Raw genomic sequence first — 21,170 nt, forward strand, 5'->3', positions numbered from 1 at the left:
AAAAAATCGCTTTAAAACAACTCTCCCGCTTTTATATATGTGTCTGACATCTCTAAGCAGTTTTTCGGACGGAGTATTGACGCTATTTACGCCACCAGTGTTTGGCCGGGGAAATCTAAACGGAGGCAATGACGTCACATTACAGCTGATGATTCAATATGGCCGGCCGATTGCTAAACTGACCGGGTTTCTTTATTGTTACGTTATTTTGGTTAATTCTACTATACACAGCAGGTAAGGGGTTGCGATACTGCAAAACTACAACTTTCAGTATTAAGATTTAGTTTTATTTTGTACGTGGTGTATCATGCAGTACATTCAAATGTAGCGGATCAAGTCACATGTCAACCTGTTTGAAGATTTATTTTATTTACCGTACCTCAAATTCTTATATTTGAAGTTACTTAACGACCACTATCGCCATTTTAAACTACGATCAAAATCATAAGTGAACTGTGCATTTAGAATCCATTAACTAGTCGGCAGCCGACAGTTAATATTGGCCTGAGTGAGCCGAGTAGGTATTGGTGATGAACTCCCATGGCATTACATCTACAGTACATGTGACCAAAACGATATATTCTTAATTTTACCAGTACATCTCTTAACTGGACACCCCACCCCCACTCGAGCTGTATATTCTTTTTGGTACGGGAAAGTGGTTTAGTTTACACACATTGGATTAATAATACACCGTTTTATCATAGGTAACAAGCGACTGTAACCAGAGCATGGTTTAGGATTTTGACTTTGACACGCTTCATCTCCACATGTGTCGATCTGTGTAAATATTTTTAAAAACTTCAGCCCAGAAAGTTTTTCTCATTATTCACAACATCAATGCATATTTTCAGACAATGTAATTTATCGTCACACACATTTACTGACTAGATGTCACAACCTATAGTTGCGAATGCTGCGTAGATTCTAAACTATTACTAGTATGTCACAACATAATTTGATGATAATGTTTTCTTGCTACAGGAGCATAATATTAAATACCTATTGCGCTGTGAACAAACATGGATGACCATGAACATTCTATGCAATCGTCTTATAGTGTGACTGATATGGAAAAAGAAATGGAAGATCTGAAGAGGTTTTCCTATAGCACCAAGTTTTCTGAGGACATCAACAGTCAAATGCAGATACCAGATAAAATTAGCATGACTGGAGATGAAGGTGGTGATGTTGACTTCTTTACGCACACGAGTACGTCAGCATCGGGTATGCAAGTACCGGATAGGATAATGATTGGAGGTAATGTGTTCAAATGTTGCAATGAGTCTGTTTCTTGTACTATGTAAACACCTGTGTAGATACCGAGCTGGACTGCATTAGCGCCCAGTGTCCTCAATTCAGAAAATCAAATTTATGAGGTTAAAAATATTATAGTCTGTTGGAACACAGTCAAAGTCACAATCATCATCATTATCTTCACTGCCGAATGTGTTGGATCGTACACAAACTCGTGATTTGACCTGCAACAACGTCTTATTAACAATCAGAATGCTGTGTTGTACCAACGCAGATCTGTTGGAATTGATTTTGGCGAATAAATGGCATGGTTTTTTCAAAAAACTGGTAACTAGCATTTTTTGATAGGTAAACTGGATATGGCATGAGATATTTACCGCATTTTACTTAACAGGTCATTGTCGAATCATAGTTTACGCATGGTTACTGTTGTCGTCGCATTCACAACGTATTCACGACAGTTAATCCACACTGTTTCATATAAAAGCGATTACCAGTATTCATTAAGCAAAGATCAAAGACCAAGTTTTAAATTAGTGGCATTTTGGAGGGGTGAGCTTTTTGCCAAATGTGACCCCGAATATAAAAATTGCGCAAAAGTGGGGGGTGAGCGCTTTACTGGGCATGGGCGCTAACACGATCCAGTTCGAAAATGTGTTCAATTGTTGCAACGAGTCTGTACATGTGGAGATAATATGAGGTTATTACAAGAATACCTCAAAGTATACATATGCGGAGGTCGATGAGTGGCGTACTGTCCTTCCAAAGATACATCATGGGAATTCTGAAATCCAAATAGTTTAGAACAGAATCAGTGAACTTCTTTGTGCGGAGTTCGATCAAACCCTGGTGACAGCCATGTTTGTTTTTATTATTTGAGGACGCTTACGTGTGTAATCATTCCATATTTTGAGTTCGCATTTCCTACTATGGTAGGATGAAAATACCCTGTAAAATTACTGCATGCTGTACTCGTGACAGATGTATAATAATATATAATATTGCCATTCTTAGTGATATTTTTTTGGAAGTTGGTTAAATTTTAGTCACTGGTAGCATAGTGGTTGTTGCACCAGACTCATGATCGGTAGACCCAAGTTCAAATCCTACCTTAGGCTGAACATCAAAGGGTTGACCCCTACCCTGGGTGAGTGTGCCACAGACTCAATGGGCAGGCCAATTCAACTGGCCGAGATTCATTCACTAACGAATGCGACTTTGGGGGAACCTTAGTTAAGGTCCGCAGGTGCTTGTGTTCGACAGAGCCTGGTTGACACCAGGATAGCGCATTACAAATTGCCATTTGACAGAGAGATGGCCACACAGCCCTGTCATGTAGTCCCAAACATGAATATGACTTCTGTGGCAAAATGCACTATGTGTCGTCACTAGCACTTGCAATTTGCACATACAGAAAAAAAGTCAAGAAAGACAACCGTGACAGTCAATGTCCAGAACTGTCTCCTGGCAAAAACAAAACAATAAAACAAAAAAACTTTTAGTTAGAATTATTATATTATTTTCATGCAAATAATTGTTTGAAATTCTTGTATCGCTGTAATAGAAATCGTACCATTGAACAATGATTGTATTGTTCAAATTGAACACTCATAAGACAATATTATTAACATGACTTTCACCTCACATCACTACTTTGAATAATGCGCACCATGGCCATTTTCTCCGCGTAACATTCAGTAAAACTTATTGCTGGACATTTGAGATAAGAAAAAATATGTTATTTGAATAAACACATCGCAGGAGCAACTTCATTTGCCTTCAATTTTAAGTCTAAAAACAAATTATTTAAAAGAATTCTTGATGTTTTTATATATACAAGTGCAAATATACTTCAGTCATTGTCATTTGTTACTTCCTGGTCTCAGGTTTCAAGAATTCATGTTATTGCTTAAGGTAGCAAGAGAGGGAAATTTTCACTTTTTTCTTGATTTTTCAAAAATTGATAAAACGGTTACTTTAGACCTTGATACATCACCCCAGGTTTACAAAAGATCAAAATAACGTTGCTCAAATTAGTGTTTTAAAACACTAGCAGAAAAGACTGCAACTGGCGTTTCGTGGATATTTGCATAATGTTTATCTTTGAAAGGGTTTAAATGATAACATCTTATCTGTATACTCTGTTGTTGACGATTCTGATATAACGGGAGATAAGCTTCCAGTTGCAAACAATGCGTGTTTATCTAACGTCCATTGTCAGCATTATTGTCAGTCGAGACCTCGTCGGAGAAACATGGTCATACAGTACTCATTTCGCCCAACCTTCCGCTTTTACATCGACCACTTATCGCTTAATTTCCGACCACGCGGTCTTGTCCGACCAAAAATTGACCGCATTTTAATCGCGTTTTTTTTTTCGCTCGCTCGCTCATTGAAAACATTGATTGCTCGCCCAAACACTGAAAACTGGCACATGAGTGGTCGAAATGGTGGTTTTGATAGTAAAGTGTGAACATACAACTAGTATTAACTATTATTAAATTCTGTACGACACTTCAAATCTAGTAGTTGTATGACACTTGTATCGTGAAAGCAACTGAACTGGGACCTCTTGTTACGTGTTTTGGGTGCTTGTTCTAGATGTAATATATTTTCTTTTTATTTTAATGAGACAGTTACGTGAAAAAAGCCTAGGTAACTCCTTTTGACAGAGCAGAGAAACGAGGAAATGTTAGTGATTAATTCCAAAAATAACGATACCGAATCCACATCGGTTCACGTCTGGTAAAATTTGACATTAAATTTTTAAAATTAAGTCACGATCATTGAATGAGCTCGGTCTATACCGTATACGTACCGCAAAAGTGTTCCCACAAAATTATTTTCGACTAAGAACGGCCACATGCCCTGAAAAAATCAGAGCTTGACATGTATGAATAATTTATTGGGCTTAAAAGAAAAACGTGTCAAATTTAGTTATAGCCATAACTACTTGGTGGCCAGTCGATGAACAATTCAAAACTCAGGATTCACACGGAAGTCCTTCAGGGCTGAAAATCATCGACGCTACTCTGGTTTACTTTATTTCACAACTTGCAGAGAAAACTGATTCGCGTGAACTCTAATGTATCTTAGCCTAGTATTTTCTTTTTGAACTAAGGTCAAATTCCATCAGTTTGTAAAAATATATGTTTTTCAGCGAATAATTTTGAAGCCTGTCGCAGCACAAAAAACTATGTGAATCGATGCCGGTGATTGGATTGTACGACGACCCTTCAATTAGCGTCAAATATGCTTTGTTACAACATCATTGATTGGCTGAGAGTCACCTGATCGGAGCACGACCTGGGTCACAGAACCATATTTGTCCGTATTATCAACAGGACTTTGCAAAATAACCACACCCACATTTTCAATCTTTTTTAGCGCGGAAGTTGCCAACAATGTTAAAAAAAAATCGTGAATTTCATGGATTCGAATAAAATAAAGCAAGCGATTGATAAGGATGATTATTAATATTTTCCCCGATGCTCTTCGAATTTTTATTTTTTTTTTATTTCAAGGTAAGAAATGGCTAGTTGAAGTTGCATCGTCTTCAATGCGGTTGTTTCACCGCGAACAACTCTAGCTCTGTTTTGGGCATGGTTTAGTTTTGCGATGTAAAATAAAATATATATTAAAATAATAATACTTGATTAATTATTTGGGGTTTCAGCCCACAAATTACGGACATGATCCCCATGAATTACGGTCAATGTTTGTCTTCTCTCGGTTGATTGTCATGGTGTTGATCGACGCCCTTCCTAAACTCAGTATGGAGAAACCAACGGGGATCGACATTCCAAACAAACAATCGAAATTATCAACGAAAGACGAGATTTTTCTAGATATTTACAAACATACTGTCATGACAAACATATGTAAAATTAACAAATACACAAAGAGATGTAATATTAGGTTTTATTTTAGGCTTAGAAATATTTTCTTTCACTCGCTCATGCATGTAACTGCCATTTAGCTTTACGATCCTTCAGCATCGGGGGAAAACAACAATAATTATACAAAACACATTGCGAAGACTCAACAATCAGGAAAGAAACCCCAGACAACCATGTCGTACTTGTGTTGAAATATATTTTGTATTTCACGTCAAAATATTGTTTAAAATAAAATATTCAGTCCAAGCCAAATCGAGGTCAAAGGGTCAGGTTGCGTGCATATAATTATATATAGTTAAAACAAAAAGTATTTGAACTTTTGTCAGCTGTTCAACATCTATAAAATCCAGAAAGACAATTATAAGACAATGTGAACCTCGGAAATTATTCTGTTAGTCCGAATTTTAAATGCTCGCGAGTGAGCAGGTGGGCGGTGATATTTCGGGGTTTGCGCGGTCGAAATTAAAGCGGAAATTGCCCGGTCGAATTCAACAAGCGGTCGCAAAAGCGAGAGAAAAAGGTGACTGGAAAGCGGAAGCGGGCGGGAGGTTGTGCGAAAGGAGTACTGTAACTTTGCACAACTTTCTTTTAAATCGTTTTATTTTCCAAGTCAATATTCTATTTTACTAATACATTTTTTTTCTAACGCAATGGCGAAGAAAAGAAAAAAAGCGTTGACAGACGAGGCAAAGAAAAATCTGCCAGTGTCGCACTCTGACACAGCAATTTTTTTTCAAACATCGGCCATTTTGTTTCACCATGAAAACCGTTTTAGATGTCTTATCAGAGACACTTGAAGGATTAGCTTGTTTGTAAACTGTCAGCGTGTACAGTGGGACAGTAATGTTTGTCAGAGGATTTTCCCTCGTTGTTCGTTTGCATAACAATGTAAAACCCGAACGTTCCTGGAGTATGGACTCAAATGCCAGCAGTTTTCTTCATTTTTCACGCTCGAGCTTGAAATTATTCATTATCTGACACTCTTTATGAGTTCTATGATATCAGTGGTTAATATGTTTGGCCATTTTTAGTGTATATTTATAATAATGCAGCAAATCTACAGTGTTTTATTAACCAAAACTGTTTTTCACGTTTTTCTCGAGTTGAAGTTTTGATCGAGTACGACTCATTGGGACCGCCGCCAAATCAAGTGCGTTCGGACTAGGACATTCAAACTCCCAGTTATCGTTCAAAAGATAATGATGGTGCGAAATATGTCTGGGTTTTTAAAGAAAATGCTTTGTCACAGAATAATAGTCTGTTAAAGGTGCCAAGTATGAAATAATTTGGGGACAAAAAAACAAACCTGCATAGAAATCGGAATAATAGGTGTTTTGATTATCGGAGACGCATTTCAGTGGACTTGATTACGGACAATGCATGACGTAAATTTCACCAGGAAATTCAGCAGTGTGCTCTCGCAATCGCGGACTTAGTCATTTTTACAAGGTTCGCCATTTTTGATGTCACGTGATAATTATGTAAACAATGTCTGTCCAGTTTGTGCGAACTTACACCTCTATACTTACTCTTTTGATATATATAACCTAAATTACTGTTCTGAATGAGACAACAGACAGAGAATGTTTTATTTAAAAACGTCACAAAACCTTCTCGCTACCTTAATACTTGTTTGAATTTCAGGTTCAGGAACACATGTTGGAATGAAAGATTCTTTAGCACGAGGATTTGAGCTTGATCCTCTAGATCCACCACTACCAGGTGAGTGTTTTAGCATTTCTGTTATAGCAGTGTTTGTACTGTACAGATGTCAATCATGGTCAAACTACCTACCAGGTCTTTAAAGGCAATAGACCATTTTCTGTTCAATTGGAAAAACGTAAAAACAGGACAAAAAAAGGTCATAGTGTCAACGTTGTAGTGACGTCAACAAATTCTGTGGGGTTTGATAATTGTGAAAGTTTTTTGGGATACTAGTATTTACATACTTAATAATATGAGGTTATTACAAGGACACCTCAAAGTATGCACGAAGACAGTACAGCTGGAGTATCGACCGTTACGCAGCAGAGGTCTATGCGACAGCGTACTGTCTGAGTGCATACTTGAGGTATCCTCGTAATAACCATATTATTATACATCTTCTCCTTCCAAGGATACATCATGGGAATGCCGAAATCCACAAAGATTAGAACAGAATCAGAGAACTTTTTTGTGTGGGTCCAGTCAAACCCCAATGACAGCCATGTTTGTTTTTATTATTAGAGGACGCTTACGTGCGTATTCATTCCATGTTTGGAATTCGCATTTCCTTATACATGTACCCCGTAAAATACCGCCAAATTTACGTGTTTAATCTCTCCATAATTCCATAATTGTTCTCATCAAATGCAATATAATTTGTTATTACCTACAGACCTTGATTAAAATCATTGAAACAATATAAAAAAAAAAAAGATTGATTTCATGAAGGCTGTTAGCAAGTCTGATTTTGAGTGGAATTGTATGTTAAATTAGTGGTGCTAGTTTGAACTAATCAGTGAGCTCAGTCATTGTTCTGAGTGTATCCATTTTCTCCCAGCTTTATCGGGAACAGCCAATTAAAAACATTGTTGATGAAAGCCATGAAAACTCTTAGCTAATTACATGTAGCTTACAATTGTCTCACCTTATTCAGATTACAAGTAGCAATTACATGTACAAGTTAACACACCAATCTCTCAAACTGGTTCCGTTTATTTATTTATACCATAACTAAGGAACAAACAGATAGTGTACATTTCCAAGACTGATGCAGCAATTATACTAATATACTTGTGATTCACAATGAACTGAGGAAGCAGCGCCACCAACAGTGTGGGTCTAACAATGTCCAAAATAATGCTCACACACTCACCAGAGTTATTAGTTATTTGGCGACCAGGCAAACATTTCAGTGTTGCTATGTCAAGTGTCGCATAATGCCGCTTTAATATCCGGTGCAGAGTAGAATTGCTGAAACGTAACAGTCAACTGTCATTGTGAAAGCCTTAAAAGGGAACTGATAAATCCCATGGATTGCACCATTTGCTCATTGGTAATTAACTCTTAATTAACTAGTCGTCATTTTAAACTAATGATTTTTACATGTCGCGGCATGTTTCGACCGAAAACAGCAACATTTATACATCAAAAGCCCAACCAGATGAGTGTAATCGCTAGCGTACATATTCATGCCCCCGTAGAAATGTATTTGGAATCACAGCTTGATCTCTAAACATTGCAAATGGCACAATTCCTGGAGCTCGGTTCGGATTAGCATACTAATTGCGGTGGCCATCTTGCCCCTACTTATAGTATCGGTTCCCTTTTAACAGAATCACAATTTTCATGTAGGCTACACCATTTGTAATCAAATTCACATTTTATCAATGACATATGACGAAACATGCATATCTATAAGTTGTTGATTAATTTTTCCCATTATAGGTCAAACACCTGTTGGCCTGACAACTCCACCAAGAGTCATAACATTGGAAGATCATCCATTTCCTACAGTGAATGGTGAAGTTGATGATGTAATATCAGAGGAACAAGAAATAAAAAGAAAACCACTCAGGGTTTCAGTTAATAATGATCATAAGAGACCATCAAGCCAGTGAGTGACTACAGTTAAAATTCTTCAAAATCAACTGTTTTTGTTATCCCAGAACTACCCTAAATCTCAGTCATGCATTAATTTTGTTCAAACTTGGTATATATACATTATTTGACCATCAATGAGATCTAATAATGAGTTTAACTAGCTAAAATAACGAAATTAAAAACCAGTGAATACTTAATAGTGTTTACAGTTTACATCGCAATGTGAATAACATTTGTCAACTATATAAAGGTATTGGCTGACTTGTAACTGTATCCATCTTGAACATCTTATTTTGACAGTAACATTATGCAAAGTTCAATGATTTTTGACTCCCATGTGCGAAGCACAAAATGGGAGTCTTTGAAGTTAGTGTGTCTGTATGTGTGTGTGTGTATGTGTGTATGTGTGTCCGACTGTTCCACTGCTATCTCAAGAACCATACATCGGTTTTTGATGAAACTTGGTGCATAGATGCTCTGGGCCAATGCGCAGATTTGATTAGGTTTTGGTAAAAATCCATGCTCGTTAATTACCTAATTTGCATGATAATTAGCTAATTTTTAGCTGTTCTATGACTGTTCCACTGATATCTAAAGAACCACTCATTGGATTTTGATGAAACTTGGTACATAGATGCTCTGAACATATGCGCAGATTTGATTAATTTTTGGTAAAAATCTGTGCATATTAATTACCTAATTTGCATGATAATTAGCTATTTTTTAGTGGTTCCATGACTGTTCCACAGATATCTAAACAACCACTCATTGGATTTTGATGAAACTTGGTACATAGATGCTCTGAACTAATGCTAGGTTTTGATTAGTTTTTGGTAATAATCCGTGGATACTAATTACCTAATTTGCATAATGATTAGTCAATTTTCGGTTTTTCCACTGATATCTCAAGTACTAATCATCACATTTCAATGAAACTTGGTACATAGATGTCATACGACACTGCACAGACCTGATAGTTTTTATGGTAATATCAGTACATATTAATTACCTAATTTGCATAATTAATTAATTTTCAGCATTTGATATAAGTAGTTAGCATTACATTTCAATGAAACTTGGTACTTACATACTCAAGGACTATGCAGAGATTGATTGTTTTCGATAAATATTTGTGCATATTAATCACCTAATTTGCATAATTAGTTAATTTTCAGCTTTTCCACGGGTATCTCAAGTACTAATCATCGCATTTCAATGAAACTTGGTACATAGATCCTTTAGGACTATGCAGAGACCTGATTAGTTTTAGGGTAAATAATTGTGCATATTAATTACCTAATTTGCATAATTAATTTTCAGCTTTTCTACTGATATCTAAAGTACTAATCATCACATTTCAATGAATCTAGAATTATGCAGACCCAATTAGTTTCCGGTAAATATTTGTGCATATTAATCACCTAATTTGCATAATTAACCAACTTTCACACTGATATCTCAGGTACTATACATCACATATCAATGAATGTACATGGATGCTGTAGGACAATAGACAGACCTGAATAATTGTGGGTTAAAATCTGTACATATTAATTACCTAATTTGCATAATTAACCAATTTTAAGCTTTCACACTGATATCTAAAGTACCGGAAAAACTCCAAAATTTCGACCGGTTTTAAATAATTGGTGTTAGAAATGTGACGTGTTTTTAGAGTCAAAATTAAGGTGCATTTTCGGACGGTCGAATTTTTCAGAATAGAAATCAGCAAATGAAAAAATGGGGATGATAGACAGTGTGCTTCATTAGTTTTTAAAAAATGCAATGTCCGTCAATTGACGTAAACTTCCTCATGTTTCACGGTAAAAGCAAAGGTCGTGGCCGAGTTGTAACTCAAAATCTAAACAAAGTCATCAATCAGTGAGTATTATGACAAGCAAAACAAAACATCAAGACGCGGAGAAGAGGTCAGCACAAAACTAATAGGTCAAAAGACAAAGCTGTCTCGCACTACCTAGGAAAACTTGCGAATGTTCGAAGTACAGGTACCCATTGGACAAAAGATACATGGAAGTTTAGCAAACTATCTCCCCGACCCAGTGCAATGTATCCGGTTAGAATCAAAGCTCACGTGTCCCTTACTTGAGGGACCAAATTCTGCCGTAAATTCGCCCTTGGATTAAAAAATAAAATGGGATTTAAGAAAATAAAATGGGACTTTTAAGGTGTATTTTGGCGTCATTTTTCGGACATTTCAATCAATCCTGCCGGCTAAAATAGAGTAAGTTTTATCGTAGTCATTGACGTCTGTCTATTCAAGAGTACACGTGTATGATTGTTATCGTGACTAGCGTGAGCGGGTAAGCTTCCTTTCGAGAATGAGCTGTTATCACTGTGAACAATGTTAAATTATTCTTCAGATGACCAGTTTATTTTTTAAAAACAACTAATTTTTTTATTTAAAAAAAATCATGCCGTTTTCGCATCAAAATCCAAGCCAAAATATCGTACTACAACATCAATCTTTTCCGCATTGCGTTCAATAACATTAACATATTTAAATAAGCTATGGTAATTTGAACACGTTGGCATCATCCAGCTTTTTGATTGGTTAATTAGCGATTTGACCTATTTGACCTAAGAGAACATGGCGGATATCCTACAGCATCAAACGTTTATACGAGACCGGAATCATTCGCTTACGATGAAACTAAGTTGACTTTTATTTGTATTTCATAACCATTCAACAAATTTATTTTGTGTACATTATTATAATCACTACTGAGTACAGTAATAATCAACAATTCAGAAACGCAGCATGCCGAGATTTTTGTGTTCGTTTTTATTTGAAACTTCGTTTATTTAGAATATATTTTCGTTACCAATAAAATAAAAATCTCTCAGTCAATCAGAAACCCGGATTCATGCCTTCGAGGAAGGTCCCGTTTGAACGCTCACATCAGGTTTTTTTTCGTTTGGGGGAAAACTAAAACTGGTCGCAATTTTCGAATAAGAATGAGTCGGCAATTTTTAGTGGAGTCGAAAATTTGGAGGTAAATAAAACACCGAAACCCGGCAAATAAATAGGCGACCGAATTTTTAGAGGGGTCGAAATTTTGGAGTTTTCACGGTACTAATTATTCCATTTCAATGAAACTTAGTACAAAGATGCTCTAGGACAATGTACAAACCTAATTAGTTTGGGGTAAAAATCTGTTCATATTAATTCCCTAATAAGCATAATAATTCATAATTTTTTGGTTCTAATCACATTTCAATTAAACTTGGAGACATAGATTTTCTGTTACATTGCGCAGACCTCATTAGTTTTACACTCAAATCTGGTCATATTAATTTTCTGATTTGCATAATTAGTTTTCAGCTAAGTAATTTCGAATTATATTTAATGTGTTTCCAATACTCTCAGCACATGGGAGTTCTTTCTAAGCTTTCTTTGATTAATTCTTTTCTTTTATTCTTATTTCAATTTTCTGTCTGTGACGTCTCTAACATTTTTCTCAGAAATTCTGCAGCCGATATCGATGAAACTTAGCAGGTTGCACTGAGAGAACAACTGAGCATGCTCACAATAAATAATTGGCTTAGATTGTAATGCTAGGGTTTTTAGTGATGTCATGACCTGAATCAGTGACAGATGGGTCGTACCATTACCAATCTCAGTAGAAAATGTAGAGGGAGTCGGGGCTACATTTTGATGGGAATTATAGTGAAACAGTGATAATGAAACAAACCCAGGTCCTGGTATTACACAAAGACCTGAATTAACAAAGAAGTTAAGTTGTTATTAAAGGTACATCAAGGTTTACTCAGATTTATGAATGCAGTTTCTTGAGCATGTATGAGACATAGTTTGGTTGCACTTGTGTGCTCTGAGATTTTGGATCCGGGTCAATGAAAGTTTTCAGTTATCAGATTAAGGGAAATCACTTTATGATGAGTTGTACCCACATAGAGTACATATTAATTCAATTGCAGATGTTCCATGTTATTATTTTAACATGAGTATTTTATAATTAAATAACAGAACCTGTGACATTCATGTCTTGTTTGTATTTTTAATTAATTTTCAGACAAATGGACATAATTTCCCATTGTCTATGTTCAAAACATTAACCATTAACTTTACTCTTATTTTGAAACAGATTAGCTGACAATTACATCGCTGATGATCAACAGTATCTGTCCATGGACGCCGAAGACGACGAGATAATTGAAGAACCTGTTGGGGAAGATTTACAGACCCTGCGATACCAGGTGGCAAAGCTTTCAAGACGAGTACTGATACTAGAAACTGACAACTCACAGAGAGTGCAAAAAGATTATCTTATGTACAGTTTAATGTTAGCGTACACAGTGTATAAGTCTCTCAAGTTCATATACAAGCATTGGTGAGAAGAGGAAACAATTGGTGAATTTTTGAGACAAATCGGTGAGATCTCACATAGTGTGTGAAAGTTTGGACTGAACATCTACAGCAGAAATTGAATGATTTGTGTCTTTTTTTTAGTTCAATTTCGAAATCTTAATACTGTAAAATACTTTGTTTTCACTTGGAATTAATTTTTGCTATTTTCGCTGAAGCAATGAATCAGTGAAAATAAAATCCAGCGAATATACCTTTTTTACTATATTTTACATTCAACTTGTCAAAATCAGTGAAAAATAAACTCCCTAAAAAACACCCAAAAAGTCTTTTCAGCGACAATTAATTCCAGCTTAAAATAAAGTATTTTACAGTATTTCAAATATCATATACCTTTATCGTCATTAGATGTGTATAATATTTTATTGAGCGTGTAAGTACCCCCAAAATACTTTTACTTTTGTCAAATCCCACACATTATTTTGACTCCCTGCCATGCTATGACCTTTGTTTGTCCTGTTTTTATTTCATACATAACGTAGGTTCTTAATGAAATAAACAAAAAATGGTCTATTAGTGTATAAAGTTGTTTATAAATAGAAACATTATTTGAACAATCTGAAAAAATTACGTCTGTGTAGAAACTTTGGTCATTTTTAATATGCAGCAGATTGTGGATCAGTGTACACACATCTAACTACATCACACCAATTACTTCGGCAGTTCATCTCTCAGTTTTGTCAGCCAATTGCAGTATGTCTTACTAAATCCAAAATGTCACAATCAAAAGTTCTGATTGGTTTATGATCTTATAAGACCTGAACATAATTTGCATAGGTAAATATTGAGCAGGTCAGATGTAATTAGAGGCATGTATACAGACGACCATGAAGTACCGGTAGTTACTGTACATTACAAATGACAAGTGCCAACATCAGATTTCATTAGTATTGGATATATCCTGTAATTTTTACTTTAACTCTTTGAATGCCATTGTCAACTTTTGTCATCATACACAAAATGATTTTGTACAGGCTGCTCTTCGCCAAATGAAATGTTGATAGCAATCAACAAACTTTTTAATTCAAAACTAAAAGCAATATCTGAAACTGTCTGTATGGTCCAAAATGATGATGAAATTTAGTAATTTTACAAAATATGAAAATATTTGTACTGAATTTTTGGTGGGAAAGGTATATCTGGCACTCAAATGAAGTGAGTGCGTGCGTGCGTATTGGTGACTGACTCTGAGAATATATTTTAGAAAAAAAAATATTTTATGTTTTACATTGTATGCTTCACAGACAAATTACTGGCATTTTTTCTGCTGCTTATAGGAAACTTGTAGGTAAAAACTAGGTAACTTGGGTGTTTGGGATAGAGTAAAAATATAGGAACCTAGGGTGTTTGGGATGGAGTAAAAACTTAGGAACCTAGGGTGTTTGGGATGGAGTGAAAACTGAGGAACCCCAGTCCATTGAATCGTTGCAGTTTTTGATAACAATGCTAACTGTTACTAGTAGATGTACACTTCCTCTTGTGTCTGCCATTAAGGGATGTTGGCATAAATTATATCAGGTATTCTTTATTAAAGTAGAGAATAATATTATAAATTAAATGTAAAAAAAAATGTATTTACTATTAATACAAAATATACATATTCATATTAAATTTAAAAAAAATAGAAGAGTTGAGTCACTTGGAAGTTTGTTTAGGGTTAGTTTATTGAAAACAATTGCACTCCAACTTTGTATAGGTACTTGTTTTTGGACTAAGCAATGGATTTGCTCCTAAAATTTGAAATTGTTGAGAAATAAAATTAAAGCCAATGAAATCAACTTTATTTTGTATGTCACACCTACATTTTGACTATCATGCAAAACTAACTTTGTACTTTGTTGTAATTCATGGTGTTCATAACACACTCACAACATGCCTGGAAAAAAAAATTACTTTAATAATACACTGTGGTTTCTCCTGACTTTTTTTTTTTGAATGTGCAAATTGCAATTGCAAGTGCTAGTGCTGACATGTAGTGCATTTTGCCACAGAAGTCGTATTCATGTTTGGGACTACATGTACGTGACAGGGCTGTACGGCCATCTTCCTACCAAATGGCAATTTAATGCGCTATCCTGGCATCAACCAGGCTCGGTCGAACACAAGCCTGCGGACCTTAACCAAGGTTCTCCCAAAGTCACATTCGTTAGTTAATGAATCTTGGCCAGTTAAGTGGAATTGGCCTTCCCATTAAGTCTGTGACACACTCACCCAGGGTAAGGGTCGACCTTTTTGATGTTCAGCCTAAGGTAGGATTTGAACTTGGGTCTACCAATCATAAGTCTTGTGCGACAACCACTATGCTATCAGTGATCGAAGAAAATACTACTTTAGTAAAACTGAGTGAAAAGAAAAAATTGTATAAAACCAATATGCCAATTTCATTTCATTAAAATGTTTGAATTACAATGTTTTCATAATTAGCAATTGCTTTCAGTAAATCATAACACGGAATGTATCAAAACCAGATGAACTTTATATTCTCATGATTTTCTCATTCACAAATCCTTATATTTGTTGTGGATTTGACACAATTTATTTTTCATTTACTGTAAGTCGAGTGTTTTCTCAATGAATTTCCACATCAATAGATGCCTATTTAGTCTTTTCACCATCAGACATTCTTGTCCAAATTTTTCTGCACTTTTTTTCTTGTATTCTACAGTATTTTTGGAAATGAACATTAATTTTTAAGCCAACAGACAGACAGACAGAATTTGAGTAAATTTTCAGTTTTTACTCAACAAAATTTGACCATTTTTGTTCCAATCTTCTGAAGGAAAGTGCAGACTATAAACAAGACTATTTTTGTGAATTTGTGATGAAAAAAAGGGAAAAAAATAGGTGAAAAAGTTAAATGAAGACACTTCCTTAAATGGAATATTCAAATTGACAAATCACTTTGTACACTTGTGAGTTTGGATTCTTGTATTCAATGCTTCGTATAGTCTTGTGTCTTATTAATATTGTGTAACTATTAATTGACCTTGAATCAATATTAGAATTTTGGTTCTGGTGTACAATGAAGTAGTATCCAATATTAAAATAAAACAGTTTGCAATTTAACATGACCTAAGTACATTTGCCTAAAGTTTAAACATGCTGCCTGGCTGTAATCACCATTTTTTTTACGTACATGTTTTAATTTATTCTTGAGTTGAAACAAAGAAAAAATAAATTTACTAATTTCTTTTAAAGTATCACTGTCTTTTGTTTTAAGAATTTCAATGCATTTTCCAAAGATTTGCAGCACTGGTCAATTTTAGCACTGTTTTTGATAGTTCTTTTGGGTTGTTGAATCTATATCGCCACACTTTTCAGAACTATGTAATACATGTACATCATTAAGTACAGTTATTGTTTGCCAGCCAATGTATAGAAACCATTTATTTAGCTGTTAGCAGCCATTACAGTAATATTTATCTACTTGATGTTATTTTATTTTGCCAATTTTCTGGCACAGAAATTGTGCACAGAACCAGTTATAATAAAAAATTAATGCACCCTTTATTTGGGGGGAGGGGTACAATCTACCCGGAAACAAAATGTTTTTTTTATGCCTTGGCCGTTACAGTGCTATCTATCACCTAGATTATCTGATTATCTAGAGATGCACTTTATTTGTGAATTTCAATCAAAAATAGTTTTTTTCGTTTTTTATATAGATATTTATCTAAAGAACATTCTGTGAAAATTTGACCAATGAATTCTTATTGGAACACCGTTAAAATTGCTGTTTATTTTCTGGTTAAAAATAAAAAACACTCACACGTGGCAATGTTTATGTCCAATTGCCTAATTTGCATGAGTAACCAAATAACAAGACCTTGATTGACAATATGCAAATCGAGATTGTACGGGTCATAGTTCATTCAATTCACGCGCATGTGCAATTATTCTCAAATCAGTTCTCGCTCGCTAGCAAACCAAACATTATATTTCCTCAGCGTTTTTTCTTAATTTTTATCATTACATTATGCGTGGTGTGAAAAGAAAGAGAGGTAGAAAGAAGATTCAGATGATTTCTATGTCGGAAGATGCAAAAGCTACACTGAAGGCATCAGCCCACCGAACGAAAAACAAATCGATGTGAGCGTCCAAACATGACTTTCCCTGAAGGCATGAATCCGAGTTTCTGATTGACTGAGAGATTTTATTTTTAAATAATTGTTCTCAAAAATTAAACTGAGCATGTGAAGAATAATTTAACATTGTTTACAGTGATAACTGCTCATTGTCGAAACGAAGCTTACCCATTCACGCTAGTCACAATAAACATCATACTCTTGAATAGGCGTCAATTACTACGGTAAAACTTAGATTTTAGGCATTAGGAATGATTGAAATGACGCCAAAATACACCTTAAAAGTCCCATTTTATTTTTTTCTAAATCCCATCCCGAATTTACGGCAGAATCTGGTCCCTCAAATAAGGGACACGTGAGCTTTGATTCTAACCGGATATATTGCACTGGGTCGGGGAGATACAAACTTTTGTGTATCTTTTGTCCAATGTGTACCCGTACTTCGATCATTCGCAAGTTTTGCTCGGTGGTGCGAGACAGCTTTGTTTGCAACCGGACGAACTCCGTTTAATTCAATAAAGCAAACAACTGACAATGCTAAAATAAATTGCAAAGGTACGCTAAAATTAATTGAAAACAACCAAATAATTTCACTGAAAAATAAATCACAGAGAGAGGTAACTTGATACATTACGGTAACAACTCTTTTGACGCGCTGACCGCTTCTCCGCGTCTGATGTTTTGCTTTCCTTGTCATAATACTTACTGATTGATGATTTTGTTTTGATTTTTGAGTTTTTTAGCCTGCAACACGGCCACGACCTTTGCTTTTTCCGTGAAAAATGGGGAAGTTTACGTAAATTTGACGGAAATTCCATTTTTTTTAAACTACCGAAGCACACTGTTTAGCACTTCTATTTTTTTCATTTGCCGATTTCTATTCAGAAAAATTCGACCGCTCGAAAATGCACCTTAATTTTGCACTCTTAAAACATGTCAGATTTCCAACACTAATTATTCAAAACCGGTCGAAATTTTTAAACTTTTACGTTAGGAACTGGAGCTCTCTTCTTGCAGGCGACCGTCGCCGGTAGTACAACAGCATGTTTTGTACGTACATCTGTGCGCTGATTGTCTGCGAGTGTCTTAGAAAATCCCTGAATAAGGCGTTGCCAAAATCGGAAAAATAAAAAAATGCTTCCTTAAAAAACGAACATAATTCAAATATTTCTTTTAACAAATATGTTGCAGTGGGAAAAATGGGATTGGAAACAATGAACAAAACTTCTGTGCCTCGCGTTTCGATTCTAGGATTACGCGATTATTCATTATTGTGCGTTCGCTTCCTGGAGTTGGTTCTCAATACTATATAAAAATCATCAAGGATAAATAATTTAATATCCCACTTTGTACTCTTCACGGTAAACCATAGGCTCTGAAATACTCGTAGATTTTTTATTGAAAATACATCGAAGAGAAGCCATGATGTTTTGATCGTGATAAAAGGTCACCTTCCTAGGACCGCCCCCTGTTTAATAATTCATGAGATGACGTCATATTTACTGGGCATTGCCACGTGTTTTTACCGACCCCATCAAAACACTGGTATGTATGACGTGTTTCTGATTTATATATTCAAGAGCAGTTGTTCTGGTCCAACGATTTTACATAAAATGTCTATGTCTATACGTCAACTTTCAATTTCAATAGTCTAGAAAGTATGACAAAGTATGACAAAGCAGTAAATCTCGGTTTAACGCGCAAATATGCAAATTAGCCTTTTTCTCGTCTTCTATTTTTGGTGAATTCTTGGGTTTTAAATTAAAATAGCTGATAGACGCTTTGGCCATTTGCCTCGAAATTTTCACACATTATTGACAAGGTGTTCCCCCTTCAAAATGCGTCCGGACAGTTTATTACGGCGAGTGGAACAAAAATAACAAGTCCGCAATTAACATGGATATATAAATTATGCGAAAATAGAAAAGAGTGAACTTTGAGGTCATGCTGTGCGACTTTGAAAGTCGTTAGAGAGATGAGTGGACGCATTTGAATTAGTAGTATACCAAGGTATCCAGTGATGTAATTTTACCCACAAATGGACTTGAAGTTTTTAAGCTAATTTTTTTTAAACCACTTTTGTCCAAAAAAGCATATTTTTGACCCAAAATCAAAAACGCATTCTGGATATTTAAAATAAAGACAAGTTTTACAAAGTTTGTATAATAAGCTTTCAGAAAATATATAACATGTTGGATATATAATACCATCTTCATTGTCTAATTACTCAATTAAAAAGCAAGCCAAATAAACTGCATCTCTACCTTAAACCGGGTCAGATGTACTGCCTCAAACCACAACCACTCATCTGGTCAGGTGTATGACCATTTTAGTTAAATAAATTAGTATGTGTGTTTTCCAGAATTACGCACAAGGCTACGACTTCAAGCATCATGTGGAAATGACCTTGTTCCATTGTACATGTGACACTTTACAAAGTGCGATCACTAACATTCTAGATTGGTACAATATGGTAATATCAATTAGTATACTGCCCTCTTTTGGCAACATTGCTATTGTAGTTGCATTAATTATTCGCTGGTTTTTAATTTTAAAATTTACAATGCTGCATCTTATTTCCAAACAATAAAGAGAGTATATACAATGTAACACTACTTACTACAGTTGACAACATTACAACCAAAAGAATATTGCGGTGAAACTTTGGTATCAAGCCAGCCGACGTGGTACAAGAATTGTGAACTAAATTGAAGCAAACTTACATCTTACAATGTTGCACCCATTTCAGTTACACACAGATTCATGCCTTTTGGAATTGACGTTAGACAAAACTATGCAGAATTTATATTGGGAGGAATGTCTCTAATACAATTGATTAATTAAAGCGGAGGAGTCATCACCTGCGCCTGTGTCAGACGACCATAGCGTGTCATTGTTTACAAACAAGCGTCTACCACTAAGCCTCTGCGTTTTTAGCGTGTGTTGTTATCGTCGCTTGGGACCAAAGTCAGAATCCGTGTAAGATATGCCAAGAAATGATATGGTCTTGGCCGTTACTCATTTTCGGTACAAGTTTTTTATTTAAACATAACCCCCCCCTATTTAACTCCTAAATGCACAAATAACACAGCAGAATGAATATAGATGAGATGCAATACTTATATCTGTAAATATATTGCTATGATATTTATATATTCCCAATTACACGCTGTCAAATCTGGTATGAGCTAGGTCAATCGTAAACTCCATTGTTTGAATAGCGTCGCTTGACGAAAATACCCTAAACATAAGACGATGGTAATTCCAGTGTCTAGTTTAATAGAAGGGAATGAATCGATAGTTGCTGATATTGCAAACTACACCGAAACGCCATCTGCCAAGATGTTGCCAATAATCCGAATGTCTGCATTGTCAGGCGTATAATTCAACTATATCGACTGAACGTAACAAGGACTGACTACTGAATAAAAACTACATCAACGATCCGTAGTACATCATGGCCATTCCAGGATGTAAACTCGTTCTTACAATTAAATAAATACAACATTAGTATATTAGGCCCATTTTATATGATATTTTAATTGTGTGCATGCGACGCAAAACTTAATATATTGCCAAATATTTTGATTTCAATTATTTCAATGGGATAGCAAATTTAGTGTTTTTGGCAAATTTGTAATTCACTATCAGTATCAGTGTGTTTAAATTTCAGCGAATTAACATTATGGCATTTTACGCCTGTCAAATAACGGCCAACTAAATACGTGGAATCATTAATTACTAAGGACCTGACGTAGAATTGGAAATTACTCCAAATAAACAAATGTTAATTCGGGGACAGGATAATAGTATATTTGGTTATTGATGAAATAGTAGGGCGCCACCAGACGGTCTGGCTTAGCAAGTGCGTCGTGTTTCACTCATGAAGATTGTGTACAAAGGAAGCCGCTCATCTCGCCATTGGCCGGGGCCATTGGA

General features: G+C 35.4%; 1 protein-coding gene and 1 long non-coding RNA gene across 2 annotated transcripts in view; one reads left to right on the forward strand and one right to left on the reverse strand.

Annotated features, from left to right (window-relative positions):
- Positions 1 to 21,170, reverse strand: part of LOC146734455 (uncharacterized) — a 396,802-nt gene that overhangs the window by 265,427 nt on the left and 110,205 nt on the right. The window lies entirely within an intron of this gene.
- LOC144356216 (mitochondrial fission factor-like) lies at positions 145 to 13,249 on the forward strand. Its single transcript, XM_085507916.1, has 5 exons — positions 145 to 234; positions 985 to 1,260; positions 6,801 to 6,878; positions 8,586 to 8,754; positions 12,866 to 13,249. Exons 2-5 carry the CDS (start codon positions 1,023 to 1,025, stop codon positions 13,113 to 13,115), a joined length of 735 nt encoding a protein of 244 aa, XP_085364042.1. The 5' UTR covers positions 145 to 234; positions 985 to 1,022; the 3' UTR covers positions 13,116 to 13,249.

This window comes from Saccoglossus kowalevskii, chromosome 14 (genome assembly GCF_978046115.1).
Source record: "Saccoglossus kowalevskii chromosome 14, keSacKowa6.1, whole genome shotgun sequence".
Classification (NCBI taxonomy): Eukaryota; Metazoa; Hemichordata; class Enteropneusta; family Harrimaniidae; genus Saccoglossus; species Saccoglossus kowalevskii.

Bases quoted from the DNA above. Each gene is read 5' to 3' on its own strand.
- LOC144356216 (XM_085507916.1), top strand. From the start codon at position 1,023: ATGGATGACCATGAACATTCTATGCAATCGTCTTATAGTGTGACTGAT. The intron at 1,261-6,800 runs GTAATGTGTTCA...TTTGAATTTCAG, and splicing joins GGATAGGATAATGATTGGAG to GTTCAGGAACACATGTTGGA. The intron at 8,755-12,865 runs GTGAGTGACTAC...ATTTTGAAACAG, and splicing joins CATAAGAGACCATCAAGCCA to ATTAGCTGACAATTACATCG.